The sequence below is a fragment of the Oncorhynchus kisutch genome, linkage group LG13 (genome assembly GCF_002021735.2).
Source record: "Oncorhynchus kisutch isolate 150728-3 linkage group LG13, Okis_V2, whole genome shotgun sequence".
In the NCBI taxonomy this organism is placed as follows: domain Eukaryota; kingdom Metazoa; phylum Chordata; class Actinopteri; order Salmoniformes; family Salmonidae; genus Oncorhynchus; species Oncorhynchus kisutch.
Genome location: NC_034186.2, coordinates 15,997,792 through 16,023,047, shown reverse-complemented (window position 1 = coordinate 16,023,047; position 25,256 = coordinate 15,997,792). Strand labels below are relative to the sequence as shown.

The following is a 25,256-nucleotide window of genomic DNA, read 5'->3' as shown; positions in this document are numbered from 1 at the left end:
TTAATGGATTTTACCTTGAAAGGGGATAGCACCTGATTTTCATATGTTACATTTAACCTCTCATCACCACTCAAGCATAACATATTTTCCATAATTACCACATGGCATGTTTAACACATCACCCACTGTAAATGAATGGTGTGAGTTTCCACTACAATAATTCGGCATGGGCGCTGGTGGTCTGAATACAAAGGGAAGACACACCTAGTTGGGAAGTGGTTACTTAAGTTGTACTTCAGCATTCTCTGGGTCTCCTCAGCCTCAACCCTGTGGAAAGGCTTTGATGCAGGCCACAGGTGAGATGAGAGCTATAATTATGCAAAGCCCTGTTTACTATAGTATGCAATGCACTGTAAGCCTGTGTTTATGTCCAAGATAAGTTTATTTTTAGTAAGTATACAAGAGAAGCTTCCTAGCCTGTTTACCAAAAGGGAATACTGTCGTGCTCTGGTGTTATACACATGGCGTTACTGGAATCATGTTGTTCTTCTGATTGTTTGTAGGCTGGTGATGATGTTTGTATTATCATGCTATTTTACAATCAGATAAAACACAATTAAGAACAGTGCTGTACGTTTTTGTATTTGATCTTTTCTTGTTATGGCAACTGGGAATTGGAGGTACACTCTAGGGTATGCCACAGCACAGCAAAATGTATTGCAACAGAAAACAGAAGTATGTGTTCTTATTGGACAAATTCCCTGAACAGTCTGACCCTTGTCCCCCTCACATCAAGGTCATCCTAATGACATCTTGCCCTTGACGTTGACCTCGGCTACCCAGGAGCTGTTTGGGTGTCGCTGTGACGAGGACGTCACGGGGGACAACCCCTACAAGATCCTGAGGAAAGAGGACATTGTGCAGGACATGAGGATGAGGGCAGCTGTGTCTGATTTCAGCCCCATGAAGCAGCTGGTGCTGGTAGGCTGATCTCTATGTCATTGTTATTGTTGTCATACAGAGGAAGCATAAAGGCAATCCCGTATGGCTCAGTTGGTAGAGCTTGCAAAGCCAGGGTTGTGGGTTTGATTCCGACGGGGGACCAGTATTAAAATATATTAACTCACGACTAAGTCGCTCTCGATAAGAGTGTCTGCTAAATTACTAAAATGTCATATCCTCCCAACCAATATGATGATTGATTCACATGGCCTCATGTTTAGGTTGAGGGGTCTGGGGGAAAAACACTTCCTCAGTTCCTAGCCTGGTCCCATATCTGTTTATGCTGTCTTTAACCATAACAAAACGGTCGCACCGTCTCTGTTTTAGTAAAAAGCTGATGGATGGGCCTGGAGAAATGTAACCACTCTTAGATTAATAGATGCAAGGACTGACCCTCCATAATATCAACATTATTGTTTTAACCATGCTATTACATGTACAATGTTTACAAACATTGGGGGAAAACAAGCTTATATTTTGGGTTCTCATGGAGTGTGACAGTTGAACTAAGCTCATGAGGCATTTCTAAGTTATATTCTTCAAGAATCAATGGATTGGCATTTTTCCTATTTTGTTGCCTTACAACCTGGAATCTTTTTTTGAGGGGGGGGTGTGGAATCATTTGATTTACACAACATGCCTACCATTTTGAAGATGCAAAATATATATTTTTTGTTAAACAAACAAGAAATAAGACAACAAACTGAACTTGAGCATGCATAACTATTCACCCCCCCCAAAGTCAATACTTTGTAGAGCCACCTTTTGCAGCAATTACAGCTGCAAGTCTCTTGGGGTATGTTTCTATGAGCTTGGCACATCTAGTCACTGGGATTTTTGCCTGTTCTTCAAGTCAAAACTGCTCCAACTCCTTCAAGTTGGATGGGTTCTGCTGGTGTACAGCCTTCTTTAAGTCATACCACAGATTCTCAATTGGATTGAGGTCTGGGCTTTGACTAGGCCATTCTAAGACATTTTAAATGTTTCCCTTTTAAACCACTCGAGTGTTGCTTTAGCAGTATGCTTAACGTCATTGTCCTGCTGGAAGGTGAACCTCTGTCCCAGTCTCAAATCTCGGGAAGACTGAAACAGGTGTCCCTCAAGAATTTCCCTGTAATTAGCTCCATCCTTCATTCCTTCAATTCTGACCAGTTTCCCAGTCCCTGCCGATAAAATACATCCCCACAGCATGATGGTGTTCTCGGGTGATGAGAGATGTTGGGTTTGCACCAGACATAGCATTTTCCTTGATGGCCAAAAAGGTACATTTTAGTCTCATCTGACCAGAGTTTCATATGTTTGGGGAGTCTCCCACATGCCTTTTGGCGAACACAAAACGTGCTTGCTTATTATTTTCTTTAAGCAATGGCTTTTTTTCTGCACACTCTTCTGTAAAGCCCAGCTCTGTGGAGTGTTTGGCTAAAAGTGGTTCTATGGACAGATACTCCAATCTCCGCTGTGGAGCTTTGCAGCTCCTTGATCTTTGGTCTCTTTTTTGCTTCTCTGATTAATGCCCTCTTTGCCTGGTCCATGAGGTTTGGTGGGCCCTCTCTTGTCAGGTTTGTTGTGGTGCCATAGTCTTTCCGTTTTTTAGTAATTGATTTAACGGTGCTCTGTGGGATGTTCAAAGTTTCTGATAGTTTTTTAGAACCAAACCCTGATCTGTACTTCTCCACAACTTTGTCCCTGACCTGTTTGGAGAGCTCCTTGATCTTCATGGTGCCGCTTGCTTGGTGGTGCCCCTTGCTTAGTGATGTTGCAGACTCTGGGGTCTTTCTGAACAGGTGTATATATACTGAGATCATGTGACACTTAGATTGCATACAGGTGGACTTTATTTAACTAATTTTGTGACTTCTGAAGGTAATTGGTTGCACCAGATCTTATTTAGGGGCTTCATAGCAAAGGAGGTGAATACATATGCACCACTTTTCTGTAGTATTTTTTTTAGAATTTTTTTAAACAAGTTCTTTTTTTCATTTCACTTCACCAATTTGGACTATTTTGTGCATGTCCATTACATGAAATTCAAATAAAAATCTATTTAAATTACAGGTTGTAATGCAACAAAATAGGAAAAACGCCAAGGGGGATGAATACAATTGCAAGGCACTGTATATATATATATATATATATAATTTATAAGTCCAAAAATGGATGTAGCAGCTACAGATTGCCCCTTTAAGTCTATCAAAAGTGTGCAAGTTTGAGCATATTTTTCTCCTCACAAACATCCTTTCTGAGTTTAAGTAATCATCTAGTTTATCAAAAGAATCTGTAATCTGATTACAATATTTTAGCTGGTAACATAAGGGATTACAGTTACCATGCCTTTACATGTAACGGATGACATGTAATCCGTTATTCCCCAACCCTGATCATCAAATATCACTCCGCTGTGTGGGGTAGTGCTGTTTCCATGGTGACGTGTGTGTGGTTGTTTGTCCTCTCTAAGACCTTGAGACAACAATTCAGGTTCTCACTGACCAAGACCCCCCCAGCCCTTATAAATGATCTACTAGTTCACGTTTCACTCACAATGGCACTCATTAAGAGTAAAAAAATCTGGTTTTGAAAATATATCACTGTTTTAGTCAAATTGTACTTACATGTTATGCCAACCTGCTAGTCTCTGTGTGTGCAGTGCACTGTGCTCTCAATACCCTCTCTCCTATGTGATACAACAGGACTACCCTGAAGATGAGCTCCTCCTGGTCTACGACAGAGACTTCATCTACGGATCCAGCTTCTACCTGGTTCTAACAGCAGATGCCAAGGAGAGGCACCTTAAGGTGAGTCCATTTACCACCAGTATTCTCCTCTTCAGAAGAAGAAAAAAACATTTTAAAACAGTACTATGTGATATACTAGGGGGAAAACGCCCTTTACTACTGTATATGAATGATAAAGTGATTATAAAATAAGTAAAGAAAGTAATGATTCAAATTCAAAACATCTAAAGAAGAATATCATTCATGTCTTCAATATAATCCCTATTACTCATTACAGTGTTTTCTGTATGTCTTGCCCATGTAGCCTGTAGTGGCTTTGGGAGTTGAGGTAGCTTTGGAGCGGGAGCCGTCGGAGGTGTTTGCAGCACAGAAAACCTCTGAACCCCAGCCCTGGATCTCTCTGGGCAGCGAACAGGAGATAGAGGAAGAGTCTGTCACTGACTCCAGACCCAGGGTAAAACACCGGAACAACATTTAGGGCCCTAAAATATCATTCAAATATCAAAACAGAAAATAGAATTGTTACTAAATGATTGTTCTTAATGAATTAGATAATGATCTAATGGCTAAATTGTCTCTCATTCATTCTTCTTTCTCCTCCTCCGTCTCAGTTGAAGTATAGGATCTCCAGGGTGCGGAGGGAGTTTGGGTCACCGATCTTCTTCTCTGACCGTAATGCCATGGAGACCAAGGATGGCTTCATTGAATGTACCCCCTACCAGGACAAGAACTTCAGCCTCAAGCAGATGGAGAGACACACTGGGGTGCAGACTATCCCCAACCTCAAGAGCTCCAGCACCCAAACACAGTGGTAGGTCATGTTATAACTAGAGCCAGGTAGAACAGGGGAAGAAAATAGACCATGGTACAGTCCTGTAGCTACTAGTCCACATTGGCAGTACCTAACAATGTCAGATGTGTTGTAATGATTCATCACTTTTTTTTTTTATGAATCATTACAATGAATCATCAAATGCTTTATCGTTTTAGAATGACTATACCCTGTACTGAAAGATTATCTGAATTGAACATTGAAGCAAAAGTTTGCCTACTTTATCCATTATTGTTCTGTTCCATAGGACATATCCAAGGAGTATGTGCACGCAGTACGAACCCAGAGAGTTCAGCGAGGAGAAGAAAGAGAACTGCCTCCAATCTGAGAAGCTGAAGAATTTTGTCAACTCTGTGGCCTCCAGGTAAGGGATCATTTAAATTATGGATACGATCGAGTCTCTGGGACTCAATGGGAGTGTTTTAATGCATGGAATGACTGAAAGCCAACCAGAGTTATACATTATAGTGCAGCCTTGAGGCCTTGAGGCCTTGAGGAATCCACTCTCATACATTATGAAAGCCAAGGCCTCATCAAGATATGCACAAAGTAACTTATGGAGACTTAACTTTTCTTCTGGCAATTCTCCATGGTTTATGCTGATGTATGTTTTCTGCTCATTATCTAAGCTCTAATGTTTTTTAAAGTCAATCTAAAATAACATTTTATTGACTAGTATTCGATAAAGTCCTATCCTATCTGTATACCATCAATCTATTACATGACCTACTGTGTTCTACATTACATCCTGTTCTGTACATCAGACTAGTCTGGTTACCAATCTTTTTAGCTAACTTTCCACTCCTTGCCATTCCTGAATATTTGGCAAATGACAGGAGTGACAAGGAGTGGAATGTAATAGCTGAGCAGAGACAGGATCCAGGCTAACATAAAAAATAAAACATCTGAGAAGGAGAGATGAGAGTATTACTTAAAAAAAAAAATATATATATATATATAGTTTATCTTTCGTTAGTCAGCACCTCACCTGACGGCCGAGATATACTGTAGATGGGTTAGCTGACAATGTCACAAAAATGGTTTTATACTCTACAGCAGTAACTCGCCTGGCCACGCTATGGCCGCCTGCATGTGGGTGCTAACAAGCTAGCAAGCATGCTAGGTAGTGCTACGTATCAACAGCCATTGTCAACCAATCCAGTAGGGTTTGGAAGCTATGGTGAGCTTAGATTGGTTACTTGCGCCGTAATATCGCTGTAGATTTGCATAAAGTTCAGCTTTGCCCAACTTTAGTCCCGCCCTGTTCAGCTCCCTCGCCCATGCTCGCATCGCCCAACGGTCCCCCCGCCCACTCTACTTCTCACAACTTTCCTTCCATTGAAAATGAATGGGAAGCCGCTGTTTCACCGCGCGATGCCGTCTCGAGTGTATACGCCTGTAAAGATGTGTGTGTTCTTTATTAAATGAACTTCCCAGGTTTGAGATGGCCATCCAGCAGAATGAAATCATGGATGTGTTCTTTGACGACTGGAAGGCCCTGAGTGAGGAGGACAGTGGCTACGGACGGAAGGCTGACCCACACCTGAAGGAGTACCAGTCCTTCACTGACCTGCACTTCAGCAAGGAGAAGACCATCAGCAACATCAACTGGCACCCCACCATCAACGGTAAGGGACAGGAACATCATAGAAATAGAGTTACTAGAAAGGGCGTTCCCCTTCAAGTCAATGAGGCTTTAATGGGTTGGCCGGTGGAAGTACAGCAGGAAGCGTCCTCATTAACCAGGAGGTAGTAATCATATTTATATGAGGAACCTGGACACGGGGTCGAGACAAGGGGAACAGTACAGGTGCCTACTGTGACATAGAGTCATTGAACACTGGTCACTTTAATAATGTTTACATACTGTTTCAACCACTTTATAAGTATATACTGTATTCTAGTCATGGCTCCTCCTATATAATACATTTTTTCATTTTTTGGGATTATGCGTGTATTGTTATTGTATTGCTAGGTATTACTGCACTGTTGGAGCTAGTAGAAACACAAGCATTTCACTGCACCTGATAACATCTGCAAATCTGTTTAAACAACCAATAAACTTTGAATTGATTGTAACACCCATACAGTAACTGATGATGATAAGTATTCTGTATGTTCTGTTCAGTAGCGGAACATTACCGTTCCTTCTCACTGTCTGTCTGCTAAATGTAAATGATTGCACTGATCTTTTTTTGGGCCACAGTAACAATCATTCATACCCTTCAATACAGGAGGTCTGTGGCACCTTGATTGGGGAGGATGGGCTCGTGGTAATGACTGGAGCGGGATGGTATCAAATACATGTGTATGGTTTTGACAGTGGTTATATGTGGTTGTGGGAGTTTCTGTATGGTTCTGTAAAGTTATGACAGTGTTTATCAGAATCACCTTTAAGTACATTTACATGTGCCCGGAATTCGAGCTGGCGAAATAGTGCTAAACAGAATAAACAGACAGAAGGTACAGACAGAAGGTACAGACAGAAGGTACAGGCAGAAAGTACAGGCAGAAGGTACAGACATAAGGTACAGACAGAAGGTACAGGCAGAAAGTACAGGCAGAAGGTACAGGCAGAAAGTACAGACAGAAGATACAGACAACATCCACATACAGATGGGTATACAGACACAATCTGTATTACACATAGTAAGAAAGAATATGTGGTTGTGTTTAGGTGTGATAGCGGTGGCTGTGACAGAGAGGCTGTCCTTCGAGGACAGGATCAATGGCTCCACTAAGCTGCTCCTAAACCCCTCCCTCATTCTCTTCTGGAGCTTCTCTGATCCCATCAACCCACAGGTATGGTATGGCAAAGTCTTCTCTTTCATTTCATCCTCTTCTACCTCTCTCTCTCTGGATAAATCCTCACTGACAGCTTACAAGCAATATCTCTCTTCTCACCCTTGACTCACGTCAGATCTGTTTGAGATGAGCTCTCTTAAAAAGAGAATGGCTTTAGAAGTTGCTTTGAACTGTCATTCAACGCTTTTGTTTGGTTAAGTTGAAGTAAGAGACTCTTAATTAATTACAATTGAGTTGAGCAGTCGAATTTACCCAAGGATAATAGAGCCACTATAAAGTACTGTATATGAGGTGGTTTAGGGATAAAAAAAAAATACTGCAATACATTTTCAGCAGATAAAATAAACACATTTGATAGGAATAGACCAGATTCAGCTCTGCACTTGTTAGGAATATACCAAATTCAGCTCTGCACTTGTTAGGAATAGACCACATTTAGTGCTGCACTTGAACATAATGTAGCCCAACTCATTGTTTTGCATTACAAAGCTGTTTCTCTGTTATTTTTTAGTTTTTTTTTATGTTCAGTGAAATGGAATCATTTGCACATGGGATTAGCCAAGGCCATAGATTTAAAATACTGAGTGTATTGAATGACTAGAATAAATAAATACATTCGATGGCAAGGGACCATAGTACTTGAAAGTCTCTCTCTGCTTTGAAATGTAATGCCTCAGCCCACTGTAACGCTGTGGGTTTCTGTTTTCCTGCTGTTTGCAGTTGCTGTTGGAGTGCCCAGACGACGTCTTCTCCTTTGAGTTCTGCCCTTCCGACCCAAATATTATTGTTGGTGGCTGCATGAACGGCCAGGTTCTCTCTCTCTCCATCTCTTTACTGCTAAGTTAACATATTTCTATTGCCCTCTTTGGTGCTGCTGACCAAATGTTTCTCTCTTGTTGTTAATACTCCTCTCAACTACGTTCTCTCTCACTCAGGTTCTTTGTGCTGTTGTCATCTCAGGTTGTGTTATGGAATATGGGATATATCCACCCACGTATTTCCCTCTCTCTCTCCCTTCCCTTTCCCTCTCCCCCTCCTGCTCCCTCTCCCTCATCCTCTCTCCCTTTCCCTCACTCCCTCCTTCTATCCCTCTCTTCCTCGCTCCCTATCTACCTACCTCCCTGTCTCTGTTTCAGTGCCCACTAACTGTCAGCACTGTGGAGTTTTTCTTATGAGGCCGTATTATATAACCATCTCAGGAGTAGATTTCATTTCCCATGTCCTCCTCCGTCCCAGGCCTCACTGGCCTCACTGGCCTCACTGGCCTCACTGGCCTCACTGGCCTCACTGGCCTCACTGGCTTCATTTCAAGGGAATCTGATAAAACAGATAAATAGCTGTTTATAGAAGGTGCAGCTTTCTTTTCGTTCTCTCCTTGTTATCTTTATCCTCTTTGGCCATTATCCTCCATTGTTTTCTCCATGGTTTTATTTCATGAAATGTTCATATTAAACTGAAGCATTAATAATATGTTAAAAGGAGAGGGTTTTATGAGAGGTGAAGGTGTAGTTGTTGATCCACCCTGAGTAATACACTTATTTGTGTTGTTGTCATCTCAGGTTGTGTTATGGGATATATCCACCCATGTAGAACAATTACAGGGCACACGCACCAGTGGTGGAAAGAACATAGCAGCAAACACCAACGCTTTAGTAAGTACTAATCAACGTTCTGTCCTGATCACACTGACTCAATCCCAATGGCATGCTTCTGCATATGAAAGTCTATGAGGGGTCCCAATTCTGGTTCATAATATTATCTTCAATCTAGATGCCCAGTTCTAGGCTAAGTTTTAGAGTTAAAGCCCTGTGACGCAGTGAAATGATGACACATTGGCTTGCCGGGTTTCTCTTCATCCTCAGCCTTTAATTAAAGGGGAATGCAGCGGTCCTGATGGTCCTTTTCAAGCCAACCCTGGCGATCACAGCAAGCCAGACCTAACCCATATACTTAGGCAGCTTAGCCCCACAAACCTCAACTCTGTCCAGGTCAGACCTAACCAAAGCCTGTTACAAGGGCAACATTACTACAACATTATAGACCATCTCTGACCTAACCTAACCATATACCGTGGCTAACCAGCCTTAACTAGTAAGCAGAAAACCTGGAACCCCAAAGCTGTTGCCTGCCACATCCATCCCATTTCCAATGGGGTAGGACGATTCCAGTATTGCGATATTCATTAGTATCGTGGCAAGGAAACAAAACATGAAGCGGATTTCACTTCTTTAAGAAACAAACATGGAAACAAATATCATTATGTTGTCATCCAGACTCACATGTATTTATTTTCCAACCTATAGCACACAATATTTTACAGCAGGTTTTTAAAGAACTAAAGAGTTTGGTCAACTTCATGTTTTCATGTTTGCAGTGGAAAAATATTGCGATACTGTTATCGTCACAGCCCTAATATCCAACCTTCATTAGTCTCTATCTCAGTTTATTCTTTCTTTATTACCTAGTAGAATATGATAGCAGCTGCATCCGTCTTCCTTCCCTCCATACACTGTGTCCCTGTTCACTCCAGAGCCAACATCCAGTATCCAGAGTCAACAACACCAACACACACCACACTCCAGTTATTGCCTAACCCCTCTATGCCCTTGATAGGTCTTTCATGGCCTAAAACACACACACACACACACACACACACACACACACACACACACACACACACACACACACACACACACACACACACCTGATTACAGCTATGTGTTTTCAGAACAAACAATGGCAGTTCTATCAGCTAAAGATGTCCTTTATTAGCACCTGTTACTGCCTTGTAAACCCCCCGTATGGTTTTAAGGGAACGTGTGTATGTCCTAACCTGCCATATTCACACCTTTTGTAGAGACAGGTTATGTCCCAAATGGCACACTATCCCCTACATAGTGCCCTACTTTTGACCAGAGCCCTATTGTCCCCGGTCAAAAGTAGTGCGCTACAGTATATAGGGAAAAGGGTGCCATAACCCAGTAGACATGCACAAACAGTAACATATACAGCACTCTCCAAGCATGCAGCTTTACTGCTAAGTCTACATCTCTTTCCAATCAGCTAGTGATCTCAGTCTTAATGAGAAACAGAGCCAACGACAGCGGTGGCCAAAGTGCAAAGTGAAATCACATGCACTGCTCTAGGTCCTAAACCATTTAGAGCAAAAAACGAAAGTCCTTCTGTATATAATATAAACCACATTCTTAATTTCCACTGTTAGCAAAGCAACTAACTGTATATTATTTGAATTCTGTCTTTAGTAGATTAGAAAGGACAATTCTGGGACATTAAAGTATTTCACTCTGTATCCTCCATAGTGCTATTATGGTATGGAACTTGTTGATTGACCTGACAGTGCTTATGCCACCCTGCTGTTTGCTGTTTGCTGTATTGTGTGACTAACACCCTGCTGTTTGCTGTAATCCCTGTGTGTTTGTCACCCCAGCAGGGCTTTGAAGACAAGCGGGAGAATGAAACCCCTGTGGTGCGTTACTGTGCTGTCTCAGGCATAGAGAATGGCCACAAAGCACCCATTACAGACATCCAGTGGCTGCCGGGAACCTTTGAGGTACGGAGTTACTGTAGGGGGATGAGGGGAGGAACTGTAGGGGGATGAGGGGAGGAACTGTAGGGGGATGAGGGGAGGAACTGTAGGGGGATGAGGGGAGGAACTGTAGGGGGATGAGGGGAGGACCTGTAGGGGAATGATGGGAGGAACTGTAGGGGGATGAGGGGAGTTACTGTAGGAGGGTGAGGGGAGGAACTGTAGGGGGATGAGGGGAGTTACTGTAGGAGGATGAGGGGAGGAACTGTAGGGGGATGAGGGGAGGAACTGTAGGGGGATGAGGGGAGGAACTGTAGGGGGATGAGGGGAGTTACTGTAGGAGGGTGAGGGGAGGAACTGTAGGGGGATGAGGGGAGTTACTGTAGGAGGATGAGGGGAGGAACTGTAGGAGGATGAGGGGAGGAACTGTAGGGGACGAGGGGAGGAACTGTAGGAGGATGAGGGGAGGAACTGTAGGGGGATGAGGGGAGTTACTGTGAGGGGATGAGTTAGATGAACTTGTGAATATTTCTCTCCATCCAGTATGAAGGAAGTTAGTGGTTGCAAAAATCCTGAACTATCCCTTTAAGATGTTTTATTAGCTAATTATTTGATTGTGATTTCTTACCATGGGAAAATACTAATGTGATTTGACTTTTCTGTTTTTGTCCAAATGAATAATTCTTGAAAGTTTTGGTCTCAACACACTCGGCTCTCACCACAAATGTTTTACCCCTTTTTTCACCCCAATTTCGTGGTATCCAATTGGTAGTTACAGTCTTGTATCATCACTGCAACTTCCGTACGGACTCGGGAGAGGCGAAGGTCGAGAGCCGTGTGTCCTCCAAAACACAACTCAACCAGGCCGCACTGCTTCTTGACACAATGCCCACTTAACCCAGAAGCCAGCCGCACCAATGTGTCGGCGGAAACACTGTAGTGTCAGCGTGCACTGTGCCTGGCCCACCACAGGAGTCGCTAGTGCGCAATGGGACAAGGACATCCCTGCCGGCCAAACCCTCCCCTAACCCGGATGACTCTGGGCCAATTGTGAGCCGCCCCATGGGTCTCCCGGTCACGGCCGGCTGCGACAGAGCCTGGACTCTAACCTAGAATCTCTAGTGGCACAGCTAGCACTGCGATGCATTGCCTTAGACCACTGCAGCACTCGGGAGGCCACACATTATGAGATCTAAAGTAAATACACTTAACAAAGTACCAACCTACCAGGGTCCAGTGAGAACTGACATTTTTAAGCCTTCACACCTAATTTACACACTGATATTCAAACACTTACGTTAAAAGGGTTAGCTAGGTCCTCTTATCACACTAATGATTTCTGAGTCTAATTTTGGTATGATGACCCTGTTTAATTTACGATCCAATCTGACTTAAAAGCACTTTGACCGTTACACAATACATTTTTAGCAGGATCTGAGATAGATGATCAGTGAAAGTAGTCACAGTAGAGAAGGTCTATAGGAATAGCTTTATAGGAGTGGTCAAGGGTGAATGTCACAACAGGCTTTTAGACATAATTGCCGTGGTCCATCTACGTCAGGAAGCACCATAGAGATCATCTCTATGTCAGGGATCCTGTCAACACAAACCTCCCTAACAGGTCAGAGCAGGTAATGGTAACTCGTATCTTCAAGTGACATGTCGTGATGCCTATATAGTGCTGTCTTAGTAGTAATATCACTACAAGCCTTTCACACTAGCCTGGGTACCAGTGTAATATTGAGCATGACAATTCCAGAAGGAGTTGGCAAGAGAGCAGAAACAGACTTGACACCCAGGCTACAATCGCATGGTTTTTATTAAAGAGGTGGATAGTAATGAAGTTATCCCTTCCTCAATCTCCTTGTATGCCCTGTGTTTAAAGTGAGTGAACATTCATTGGTTATACCATCTAATAAAGTGTGTATTTTGTCTTATGTCTAAAGAAGCGTGTGGGTGGTGCAACGCTTCGTTGCAATCCACGGAGAGTCGTTGGTTTAAGTGAAACCAGGCAATTATCAAAGTGTCCCCAGGGAGCCAAACCTGTAAAACCAGGGATAGCATTATTCTAGGACTAAAATACAGCTGCACAATGGTCTATGCTCCCAAGTGCTCCCTTTTATTAGGACAAGGTTCCGACCCTAAATGGGATATCATTACTCACCGTGACAAGGACTGAAAAGCCTACCTGTGGTGTAGTAGATATTCATTCATTTTCTCTCTTTCATTCTGATAAGGTCTCTAGAATGGGGGTACCGATGGAGAACAAGAATGGAATATGTGTTCAGATCGTCACCTGCGCCCCTGATTGGTACAAAGTGACATTAATATTAAATGACTGACTAAATGCAATCGTTTTATAAAAAATATAATATTGAATGAAAAACAATACAATTATAATTTAGATGTATCAAATGTTAGGTCCTGTCTCTTTGTTGGTGTTTTTGTTTGTTTCTTTTGTTCTCCCTGTGTCTGTCTCTCCCTACCAGCTGTGTGATGTTCTGGGATATTCGGGCTCCGAGGGTACTCCAGACCATGGCCGACCAGCGGAAACAGAAGGTGGAGGAGAAACCGCTGGAGAATCCTCACGGTGTTCCCAACACCTTCAAACACCTCGACCTCACATGGAAACCACTCATCAGGGTACAGCATATATCATACTGTACCATTACTGATTTATAACAGACCCCTTGGTTAAATGGTAACACTCCTGGTATGACCCCAGAGACCAAGGTTCAGTCTCCACTTCAACCCCTTTATCTACACTTTAATTTTCCCCTACACTTCTGATCTGTCGGAAATACACATAGAAAATATGAAGGGAGAGTGGGGTTCCTAGTGTTGCCTATTTGTGGAATGTACTGTGTGTTTGACAGTTCTCTAAAGGCATTAGATAGATGTCAAAGCTATCGTCTTGTCATGTGTCAGGTTTCCCTGCCTAAGATTGATACCAGCGGGGAATACAGCCCTTTGAAAATCAGCCTGCGAGACAACACCTGTGACAACCATACAGGTAGCAACGCAGGTGAGTATTTACCTTCTTCCTCTACCGTTTTTCTCTCTCCTTCTCCTTCAGGCAGTGATGCAGATGAGCATCTCCCTTCCCTCTGTTTATTTCTCTTGCTGTCACTCTTTCTTTTCCTATTTTCATTCTCCCTTTTTTCTAACCCCTTGAAGCAACACAGATGAGCGGAACACTAAACAGCAAGCCAAAACAACATCTGTCTTCAAATCAAGAATCTTAGGAGATAAAGATATAAGAGACTAGTTACTCTTTGTAATGGACCCGCAGGGCACACACTGTCTGTGGAGTGTGTGATGTGTTTGTCAGTGTGTCTGTACATTGCGTTCGACATGCTTGTGTATGTGTTTGAGTGTGCCACTGTCTCAGATTCTACTTTGGATCAGTGAGCTCTATGATCAGTGGGCCATGGCCGTCTCTCCCTTCACCACCCCCCCTCACCCTTCTCGCCTCTGGTTTCATACTGTTTTATTAAACGATCGGTCCCAGACCTAGACAAGGCTCTCATAGTCAGGGGGCATTAACTTTGTTGACTGTCAGCTGTTTGCAATATGCTGCTGAGCCCCTGGGGCCAAAAGATGTTCCTGTGTCTCGGGTGGTACATCAAGAAGAAAACCTGTCTTTGTCTTGCTGCTTTAAGATCTGCATTTATACACACAGCTTTCTTAGTGGTTATGGAATGAATTCATTTTCAGTTACTGAACCTAAAAGGTGCAGAATTTTTGGGCCGTTTTTTGGACATGTCGTGGGCTGTTTCGATATGATCTATGTAATTGAATAGGGTCAGCTGTCTTGAGTTAAGGTGGGTAGCGGCTTTGTCTGTTAGAGAATGGAAGGTCAGGTAGAGAGTCTTGATTGGAAGGTGTTACCCGTCCTGTCTTAAAGACTCCTCCCTACGATCCTCCAACCCAATAGGAACACTAGGTTTAGATTGTAGAAGGTGGTGATCTTCGTGTCATCAATGACGCTATGATGATCAATGTCATCAGTCATCACTGGAACGTTGGTTAGTGTAACCCAATTTGATCTTAACCACAGTTCTAATGAGTAGCCTACATCTCCTATAACTAATAGTGTGTAGTGATCATACCCTAGAGATAGCTAATATAATATGGCGATAAAGGGCTGTGAACATGCTGTCGAGTCCTGCACTATCACTGCAGACAGTGGGGCTTTTGTCACTGAAAAGGCCGCTCCTCTCCTTCTCCCTCTCCTGTTGGTGGTGGTCAGATGACTGAGCTGGTACCAAGCCTTACAGAGCCACAGCCCCGCGTGCTCTCCGGTCAACTGCCCTGGCTGTTTCACTCACTGAGTAACAGTCATTAAAGAGCTACAAAAGGCTATCTGGAATAAATGCCCTAACTATGATGTTTAACTGCATAACAACACTGCTCACTCTGTGCTTCCCCCTATTAACCCCTGACAGACAGGGCCCACCTGAATGCAGAGAGGTCAGAGGTTGCTCCAGAGTACGCCCTGCTCAGAGTGCCTTCAGCCAAACAACTCAAACCGCTGGAGGACATCTGCACCAGGTTATACGCAGGGACCGAGGTAACGTAGCCTTTCTTCTCCATAGCTATTATATGGATGGATGGAAGGAAGGAAGTTCCAAGGGGGAACTATTATCAAGTAACTGAAAAGTACGTACTACTAGAGGTGGAATGTGTTTCATTGATGAGTTATGGAGTTAATACTTTTCATGAAGAACTCAATTCAAGTCACAGGTAACTTCATACTGTATGCCAACTGTAAACTATCCATCCTGGGGCTTAGTTACACTAAGGTCAAACTCAGCTACAACGTGTTCTTTCTACCACATTTTGCCCTCAGGATGGAGAGCTTGTGTACACAGACTGGAAGTTGGAGAAGGACAACGACTCTGGACGACTGTTCAGTAAGATCATCATAAATGAGACCATCTATAATATCATTTAAACTATACTCTTACAGTTAACACGTCCGTTGGTTCACAGCCAAGGAAAATACATCATCTCCTAAACCTCTAGAGCTCTTAGTAATCAGGGAGATTGGTTGCTTTGTTTCATATATCTTAAGTATCATGAATGTAACTGCTCTACAGATTCCATGGAGACTCAAACAATGCCTTCAGGATCTCCTATTCTCCTCCTAATCATAGTTTGTTTAAGCACAAGAGATTTGAGGCAGTCAAGAAACAAAACAAGGCATTTACTGTCTGGGAAATAGATTTAATATCATGGCTGCTAGACTACAATAGTATCACTACTAAAGTATTGAGCCATTCAGCAATTTATGACCAATTACAGGAGATTAACCTTGGTTCCCTCATCTTGTTTTGGCAGGGCACAGGAATGTGATTACTTAATAATAAACTGTGTCTCGTGTCACAACAGCGTCAGGGAAGACAAAGGTTATTTGCTTGTACATTAATGGTAATTGCTCCCTATAAAGCACGTTCCTCATGTTCGTTAATGGTAAAGGGGGAAATGGTTCCCAAGGGAAATGACATTATTATACTATAATATGTGCTCCTAGTGGTCAGTAGACTGTTTATTTAGCTTTAACGTTATTACTGTATCCCAATAGGAAGATACTGGTCCTTGGAAATGGCACCAGTGTTGATTCAAATCTTGATGAAACATTCAGACACAGACACACATACCTACCTCAGACTCATTTTCCATGTGTGTCACGACTTCTGCCGAAGTCGATGCCTCTCCTTGTTTGGGCGGTGTTCGGCGGTCGACGTCACTGGTCTTCTAGCCATCGCCGATCCATTTTTCATTTTCCATTTGTTTTGTCTCGTTTTCCCACACACCGAGTTTTCATCTCCCAAATACTGGTCATGTATTTAACTCTCTTTTTCCCCCATATCTTTGTGTGTCATTGTTTATTGTTCATGTCGGTACATTTCCGGCTGGTTTTGTGCGGGTGCTGTTTTCACCCGTGTTTTGTAGCAACCGTTATTGTTCGCACATTGGTACTGTTACTTGTGCTATTTTCTTGAGTAAAGTGAGTTGTTCACTCATCTCTGCTCTCCTGCACCTGACTTCATGCACCAGCTACACCCACCGCCTGACAATATGGTTCATCTCCTATGTGGTTGAACTGGGGTAATCTCTCTCTCTCTCTCTCTCTCTCTCAATTCAATTTCAATTCAATTTAAGGGGTTCATAAGCATGGGAAACAGATGTTTACATTGCCAAAGCAAGTGAAATAGATAATAAACAAAAGTTAAATAAACAGTAAAAGATTAACAGTAAACATTACACTCACAAAAGTTCCAAAAGAATAAAGACATTTCAAATGTCATATTATGTCTATATACAGAGTTGGAATGATGTGCAAATAGTTAAAAAGGGGAAATAAATAAATAAAAATATAGGTTGTATTTACAATGGTGTTTGTTCTTCACTGGTTTCCCTTTTCTTGTGCCAACAGGTCTTCTCTTGAGAGCCAGGTCTGCCTTCAGTGGCCTTTTTCAATGGCAAGGCTATGCTCACTGAGTCTGTATATAGTCAAATATTTCCTTAATTTTGGGTCAGTCACAGTGGTCAGGTATTCTGCCACTGTGTACTCTCTGTTTAGGGCCAAATGGCATTCTAGTTTTCTCATGATTTGGTTGGGTCTAATTGTGTTGCTGTCCTGGGGCTCTGTGGACTCTGTTTGTGTTTGTGTACAGAGCCCCAGGATCTGCATACTTAGGGGACTCTTCTCCAGGTTCATTTCTCTGCAGGTAATGGCTTTGTTATGGAAGGTTTGGGAATTGCTTCCTTTTAGTTGGTTGTAGAATTTGTCTCTTTTCTGGATTTTGATAATTAGCAGGTATTGGCCTAATTCTGCTCTGTATGCATTATTTGGTGTTTTACATTATACATGGAGGATATTTTTGCAGAATTCTGCATTTTGGTGTTTGTCCCATTTTGTGAATTCTTGGTTGGTGAGCGGACCCCAGACATCACAACCATAAAGGGAAATGGGTTCTATAACCGATTCAAGTATTTTTTGACAGATCCTAATTGGTATGTTGAATTTGATGTTCCTTTTGATTGCATAGACGGCCCTTCTTGCCTTGTCTCTCAGAACGTTCACAGCTTTATGGACATTACCTGTGATGCTGATTTTTAGGCAGAGGTATGTATAGTTTTTTGTGAGCTCTAGGACAACGGTGTCTAGATGGAAGTTGTATTCGTGGTCCTGGCAACTGGACCTTTTTTGGAACACTATTATTTTTTGTCTAACTGAGATATACTGTAAGGGCCTAGGTCTCACAGAATCTGTGCAGAAGATCTAGGTGCTGCTGTAGGCCCTCATTGGTTGGGGACAGAAGAACCATATCATCAGCAAACAGTAGACATTTGACTTCAGATTCTAGTAGGGTGAGGCCGGGTGCTGCAGATTGTTCTAGTGCCCTCGCCAATTCGTTGATATATATGTTGAAGAGGGTGGGCTTAAGCTGCTCCCCCATGTCACCGCCCGGCCCCGTTGAAAGAAATGTGTGTGTTTTTTGCCAACTTTAACCGCACACTCTCTCTGTCTCTCTCTCTGTTTCTGTCTACTTCTCTATGTTTTTCAGGTGCCAAGCCCTCTCATCGGTTTATAATCCATGATGGGCAGGTGAACACTGTTCGTCGGTCTCCCTTCTTTAAAGACATCATTCTGACCGTGGGAGGATGGACCTTTGCCATCTGGAAGGAGGGCGTCACGGTAACAACAATAACAACATTTGGTCAAACACAGACTCATTAAGATAATTTGGTATCACTTAACTTAAACCCTGCGGGTATAATGCATTCTAACTTGTTGTAAGTATATATGAGCCTTTATAAGGTTTTATGATAAGGCTTATAAAATGTTTTTAAGCATTTGAACTTGTTGTGATCTACGACCTATCAGAACGGCCCCATCATCCAGTCATCGTGTTCTCAGAAGAAGTGCACTGTGGGATACTGGTCCCAGTCACGTCCAGCTGTGCTCTTCATCGGTAAAGAGGACGGGAACATCGATGTGTGGGACCTTCTGGAGAAGACCCATGAGCCCTCCCAGACCCAGAACATCACTGCCACCCAGATCACATGCATCAAACCCTGGATCGTCTCCTGTGAGTTGCCGCTGATCTTGGTGCTGCCAACATGGTCCCAGATCTGTTTGTGCTGTCTTGCCAACTCGTATGGTCATTGTGGCAGTAGGAATTGACAAGACAGCACAAACAGATCTGGAACCAGGCTATGTTGCTAATGCTGCTGCTGCTGGATCCCTGTATTTATTTATTGTTCGATTCAGAAAGTTCTGTATTAATCTGATTCACTTTTTGTTTGTTGTACAAACAGCAAAGCAGCATCTCCTGGCTGTGTCTGATCACCTGGGAACTCTGCATATTCTGGAGATCCCATGGACACTTCGCAGCCCCTCCAGCAATGAGGTTTGTACTGGAGGTGGCCTCTAGGACAACAGGATGTATTCAATTTTACCATCTGTGTTTTATTTTCTCCAATGCGTTTGATATAGCTCTACCATCCTCTGTGTGTGTGTGTGTGTGTGTGTGTGTGTGTGTGTGTGTGTGTGTGTGTGTGTGTGTGTGTGTGTGTGTGTGTGTGTGTGTGTGTGTGTGTGTGTGTGTGTGTGTGTGTGTGTAGAAGCTGAGCATGAGTAAGTACTTTGAGAAGGAGGTGGACAGGCTGGTGTACTTTGAGAAGAGGAGGGAGATGAGAGCCAAGGAGAAGAAAGACTATGAGGCAGAGGAGCTGAGAAAGAAGATGGTGAGATACAGTATATAGAGATGATTATTAACTGATGGAAAACATTATCTGTGTATAATGTCACATGGTCAGAACCGATTCAAACTGGTTCTAAAGTTTTGCCATTTTTAGCTCATACGTTTAAAGCCAGAGCATCGAATATTGCCTGCTTAAAGTTGGGCTGTCTGCGCATTTAAAAATATATATACAGTGGGGCAAAAAAGTATTTAGTCAGCCACCAATTGTGCAAGTTCTCCCACTTAAAAAGATGAGAGAAGCCTGTAATTTTCATCATAGGTACACTTCAACTATGACAGACAAAATGAGAAAAAAAAATCCTGAAAATCACATTGTAGGACTTTTAATGAATTGATTTGCAAATTATGGTGGAAAATAAGTATTTGGTCAATAACAAAAGTTTATCTCAATACTTTGTTATATATCCTTTGTTGGCAATGACAGAGGTCAAATGTTTTCTGTAAGTCTTCACAAGGTTTTCACACACTGTTGCTGGTATTTTGGCCCATTCCTCCATGCAGATCTCCTCTAGAGCAGTGATGTTTTGGGGCTGTTGCTGGACTTTCAACTCCCTCCAAAGATTTTCTATGGGGTTGAGATCTGGAGACTGGCTAGGCCACTCCAGGACCTTGAAATGCTTCTTACGAAGCCACTCCTTCGTTGCCCGGGCGGTGTGTTTGGGATCATTGTCATGCTGAAAGACCCAGCCACGTTTCATCTTCAATGCCCTTGCTGATGGAAGGAGGTTTTCACTCAAAATCTCATGATACATGGCCCCATTCATTATTTTCTTTACACGGATCAGTCGTCCTGGTCCCTTTGCAGAAAAACAGCCCCAAAGCATGATGTTTCCACCCCCATGCTTCACAGTAGGTATGGTGTTCTTTGGATGCAACTCAGCATTCTTTGTCCTCCAAACACAACGGGTTGAGTTTTTTTGGTTTCATCTGACCATATGACATTCTCCCAATCTTCTTCTGGATCATCCAAATGCTCTCTAGCAAACTTTAGACGAGCCTGGACATGTACTGGCTTAAGCAGGGGGACACGTCTGGCACTGCAGGATTTGAGTCCCTGGCGGCGTAGTGTGTTACTGATGGTAGGCTTTGTTACTTTGGTCCCAGCTCTCTGCAGGTCATTCACTAGGTCCCCCCGTGGGGTTTTGGGATTTTTGCTCACCGTTCTTGTGATCATTTTGACCCCACGGGGTGAGATCTTGCGTGGAGCCCCAGATCGAGGGAGATTATCAGTGGTCTTGTATGTCTTCCATTTCCTAATAATTGCTCCCACAGTTGATTTCTTCAAACCAAGCTGCTTACCTATTGCAGATTCAGTCTTCCCAGCCTGGTGCAGGTCTACAATTTTGTTTCTGGTGTCCTTTGACAGCTCTTTGGTCTTGGCCATAGCGGAGTTTGGAGTGTGACTGTTTGAGGTTGTGGACAGGTGTCTTTTATACTGATAACAATTTCAAACAGGTGCCATTAATACAGGTAATGAGTGGAGGACAGAGGAGCCTCTTAAAGAAGAAGTTACAGGTTTGTGACAGTCAGAAATCTTGCTTGTTTGTAGGTGACCAAATACTTATTTTCCACCATAATTTGCAAATAAATAAATAAAAAATCCGACAATGTGATTTTCTGGATTTTTTTTCACATTTTGTCTGTCATAGTTTGGTGGCACAATTGGTGGCTGACTAAATACTTTTTTGCCCCACTATATATTTTTTTCACAAAAATCATTTAAGACAGCCATGACATAACAGATTGCAAACAGATTGCTTGATGCATAATGTGTGTGTACTCCTGAGTACCTGTTTCTAAGTTATTCTCAACGTCTTGAGCCAGAAGGTGACAATCTGCTATACACTGTAATCTTGCAAACAGATTTAATTGACCCAAAGTTACAGTTGAAGTCGGTTGGAGTCATTAAAACTTGTTTTTCAACCACTCCACAAATTTCTTGTTAACAAACTATAGTTTTGGCAAGTCGGTTAGGACATCTACTTAGTAATTTTTAGTAATTAGTAATTTAGTAATTTATCCAACAATTGTTTAGGCAGATTATTTCACTTATAATTCACTGTATCAGTGAAGTTTACATACACTAATAAGTTTACATACACTAAGTTGTCTGTGCCTTTAAACAGCTTGGAAAATTATGGAACATGATGTCATGGCTTTAGAAACTTCTGATAGGTTAATTGATATCCTTTGAGTCAATTGGAGGTGTATCTGTGGATATAGTTCAAGGCCTACCTTCAAACTCAGTGCCTCTTTGCTTGACATCATGGGAAAATCAAAAGAAATCAGCCAAGACCTAATAAAAAAAATTGTAGACCTCCACAAGTCTAGTTCATCCTTGGGAGCAATTTCCAAATGCCTGAAGGTACCACGTTCATCTGTACAAACAATAGTACGCAAGTATAAACACCATGGGACCACGCAACCGTCATACCTCTCAGGAAGGAGACGTGTTCTGTCTCCTAGAGATGAACGTACTTTTGTGCGAAAAGTGCAGAACAACAGCAAAGGACCTTGTGAAGATGCTGGAGGAAACAGATACAAAAGTATCTATATCCACAGTAAAACGAGTCCTATATCGACATAACCTGAAAGGCCGCTCAGCAAGGAAGAAGCCACTGCTCCAAAACCGCCATAAGAAAGCCAGACTACAGTTTGCAACTGCACATGGGGACAAAGATCATACTTTTTGTAGAAATGTCCTCTGGTCTGATGAAACAAAAATGTAACTGCTTGGCCATAATGACCATAATTATGTTTGGAGGAAAAAGGGGGAGGCTTGCAAGCCGAAGAACACCATCCCAACCGTTAAGCACAGGGGTGGCAGCATCATGGTGTGGGGGTGCTTTGCTGCAGGAGGGAATGGTGCACTTCACAAAATAGATGGCATCATGAGGATGGAAAATTATGTGGATATATTCCAGCAACATCTCAAGAAATCAGTCAAGAAGTTAAAGCTTGGTCGCAAATGGGTCTTCCAAATGGATCAATTTTGCCACAACTTCCAAAGTTGTAGCAAAATGGCTTAAGGACAACAAAGTCAACTTATTGGCCATCACAAAGCCCTTACCTCAACCCTATAGAACATTTGTGAGCAGAACTGAAAAAGCGTGTGCGAGCAAGGCCTACAAATCTGACTCAGTTACACCAGCTCTGTCCGGAGGAATGGGCCAAAATGCTCCCAACTTATTGTGGGAAGCTTGTGGAAGGCTACCCGAAACGTTTGACACAGGTTAAACGATTTAAAGGAAAGTGTATGTACATTTCTGAGTGTATGTAAACTTCTGACCCACTGGGAATTTGATGACTGAAATAAAATCTGAAATAAATCATTCTCTCTACTTCTGACATTTCACATTCTTAATATAAAGTGGTGATCCTAACTGACCTAAGATAGGGAATTTTTACTAGGATTAAATGTCAGGAATTGTGAAAAACTGAGTTTAGATGTATTTGGCTAAGGTGTATGTAAACTTCCGACTTCAACTGTAGATGTGCTCAGTCCAATTCTGCAAAGTCAAGTGTGTGAGAGGAGCGGGAATCTATTCACTCTCATGACTTGGTATTTGATTCTCAGCAGCAGAGAGCAGGATAGGTATACAGTCTGTAATATTCACATCCATAATGGTCTATCAGAGGGAGATGTCTGGACAGCGTTTATCAAACCTTTCAGGCTAAGGAAAGCATTCCTTGCCAAACTAGTTAACTGGTTTCACATAACCATTAGACCCACTATCTGATGCTTGAGTGGGCAATTTATGACTGTGATTTCAACCAAAAAATATGTATACTTCCCCTTGTGTCCCCCTGAAAGAACACCTTGCCAGTTTGGTTCTAGTTGTTGTAGTTGCTGTTGTTGAGCAAACTTTGAGTTTGTTTAATTCACCTTTAATTCACTCAGTCTTTAAATGCTCTCATTCTCATTAAACAGTATTTAGTCTGTAACCATTTAAGATCATTCTAAATCATCAGATTTAAATTATCTTTGCCACCCACCATGGAATGTCTACTCCCAATCTAAACTAATTACAGTGATTATGATTGAAACACGGTTTTATATCTTTGTGCAACAATGATAGCGCATTTGTCCCAGAGCTCATGTATATTTATTCTGTCTTTCTTCTCAAACAGACAGAACAAAATTACTGTTATGGCACAAATTAAAGTTTAGAATAAATCCCCTAACCCGCTGGCTTATGTCAAGATGATCGAAGACTATTTTAAGGCTAGTGAATACATTTCTTTTCAAGTAAACAACCAAAATTCAATTCAGACATGTCTCCCAACCTATTATTTTGCACTCATTTGGAGAGAAACACACAAATTAAATTCCATCCAGACCAAATACTTTTATGAGTAGGCTACAAAGACGCAGACCTCAAGAATTTAAAACCAAACACGGTGATTACTGTTTTCAGAAATGTGTGTGTGTTTAGATTTTCTCCCGTCTGGCCCTGATAAGACAGACATTCAAAATGGCCATTATATATTTAAAAAACATTCACTTTGTTATCCTCTCACTTTCTCACACCACATGCTAGTCCTGGCCTGTTGCTAGGGAGACCACAAACTCAGATGTTTTAAATGAGGTTAGGTTTAACCAAAGAAGGATATTATGAAAGACAATACAATGGGTTGGTTGACCTTCTTTATATAACTGTAATTACTGATCACAGAGATAGAGTTCTACATTTTCTCTATGATGGAAAACTATCTACAGCTGGGAATCTGTCTCTGTGAGGTTGTTGTGAGAGGTCTCACAATTGGTCTGAAGGGTTTAAATAAATTGAACAACATACGACTGTGGTTGTTATTAATTTCTCTTTTCCAAGATGAACCAAAAGCATGTTTCCTTGGTCTGTCCCCCTCCCAGGAACCCATCATACCAGAGAAGCAGGTGGAGCAGATCTTGGAGGAGGCCATGAAGGAGTATGAGGACTACTTGTCCTTGGAGACGGTCATCCTGAAGGAAATGGGGCTGCTGCCAGACACAGACAAGGTTGACATCTGACATCCTAACCCTAATCCACTGTTCAGTCTGACACCTGATATCACACCTTGTGTGACCAGCAGGGTTGGGTTCAATTTAATTTCAGTTTACTTCTTGGAATTGACCCCAACCCTGGTGTCCAGTGTTCAGGCTGATGTCTGATGCTCCCTGAAACCAGAGGCCTACCACACAACTAATTTAACACAGTACTACAAAGTGTCTATTCAATTGAAAATGGAATTGTTACACTTTTTATTTTCTATGTACAGTATTAAAAGCTCCATTTGGTTTTAGTAAATTGTTCAGACAACTGTTTGCCTCTTGTTTTGCTTGTGGGTACATGTAGTGAATGGAGAGATTCCTCAGAGTTGAGTGAGTTTTTCACACACACACTGTTTTTTTGTTATGATATTTGTGTTTCTTAATGTAATATGTAGTTGTTGTTCTGTATGTGTGTCTATAGTTTTGTTCAATGTTGTGTTAAGTGTATGTAAGTTGTTTTGTCTGAAACATTGTTCTCCCTGCTGCTGTTGGACCAGGTCTCTCGTGAAAAATAAATGTAATCTCAATGAGAAAAACCTGTATAAAAAAAGGTTTAAAAAAAAAATATATATATACACATACATACATA

The 25,256-nt window shown here is 42.1% G+C and overlaps 1 protein-coding gene across 2 annotated transcripts in view; it reads left to right on the top strand.

Moving 5' to 3' along the window:
• The window catches only part of dnai3 (dynein axonemal intermediate chain 3), a 29,096-nt gene extending 4,159 nt beyond the window's left edge, over positions 1-24,937 (top strand). The window contains exons 4-23 of one of the 2 annotated variants that reach the window (XM_020499498.2): positions 737-921; positions 3,630-3,734; positions 3,979-4,128; positions 4,286-4,485; positions 4,754-4,870; positions 5,944-6,134; positions 7,184-7,308; positions 8,032-8,121; positions 8,871-8,963; positions 10,760-10,882; positions 13,096-13,169; positions 13,348-13,501; positions 13,787-13,883; positions 15,307-15,431; positions 15,711-15,774; positions 18,436-18,566; positions 18,756-18,960; positions 19,190-19,281; positions 19,496-19,618; positions 24,509-24,937. In XM_020499498.2, the coding sequence (XP_020355087.2) occupies positions 737-921; positions 3,630-3,734; positions 3,979-4,128; positions 4,286-4,485; positions 4,754-4,870; positions 5,944-6,134; positions 7,184-7,308; positions 8,032-8,121; positions 8,871-8,963; positions 10,760-10,882; positions 13,096-13,169; positions 13,348-13,501; positions 13,787-13,883; positions 15,307-15,431; positions 15,711-15,774; positions 18,436-18,566; positions 18,756-18,960; positions 19,190-19,281; positions 19,496-19,618; positions 24,509-24,646 (2,582 nt within the window). In that variant the 3' untranslated portion in view covers positions 24,647-24,937. The remainder of the gene's footprint in view (positions 1-736; positions 922-3,629; positions 3,735-3,978; positions 4,129-4,285; positions 4,486-4,753; positions 4,871-5,943; positions 6,135-7,183; positions 7,309-8,031; positions 8,122-8,870; positions 8,964-10,759; positions 10,883-13,095; positions 13,170-13,347; positions 13,502-13,786; positions 13,884-15,306; positions 15,432-15,710; positions 15,775-18,435; positions 18,567-18,755; positions 18,961-19,189; positions 19,282-19,495; positions 19,619-24,508) is intronic. The other variant, XM_020499499.2, reaches the window with a different exon arrangement.
• Positions 24,938-25,256: the final 319 nt, after the last annotated feature.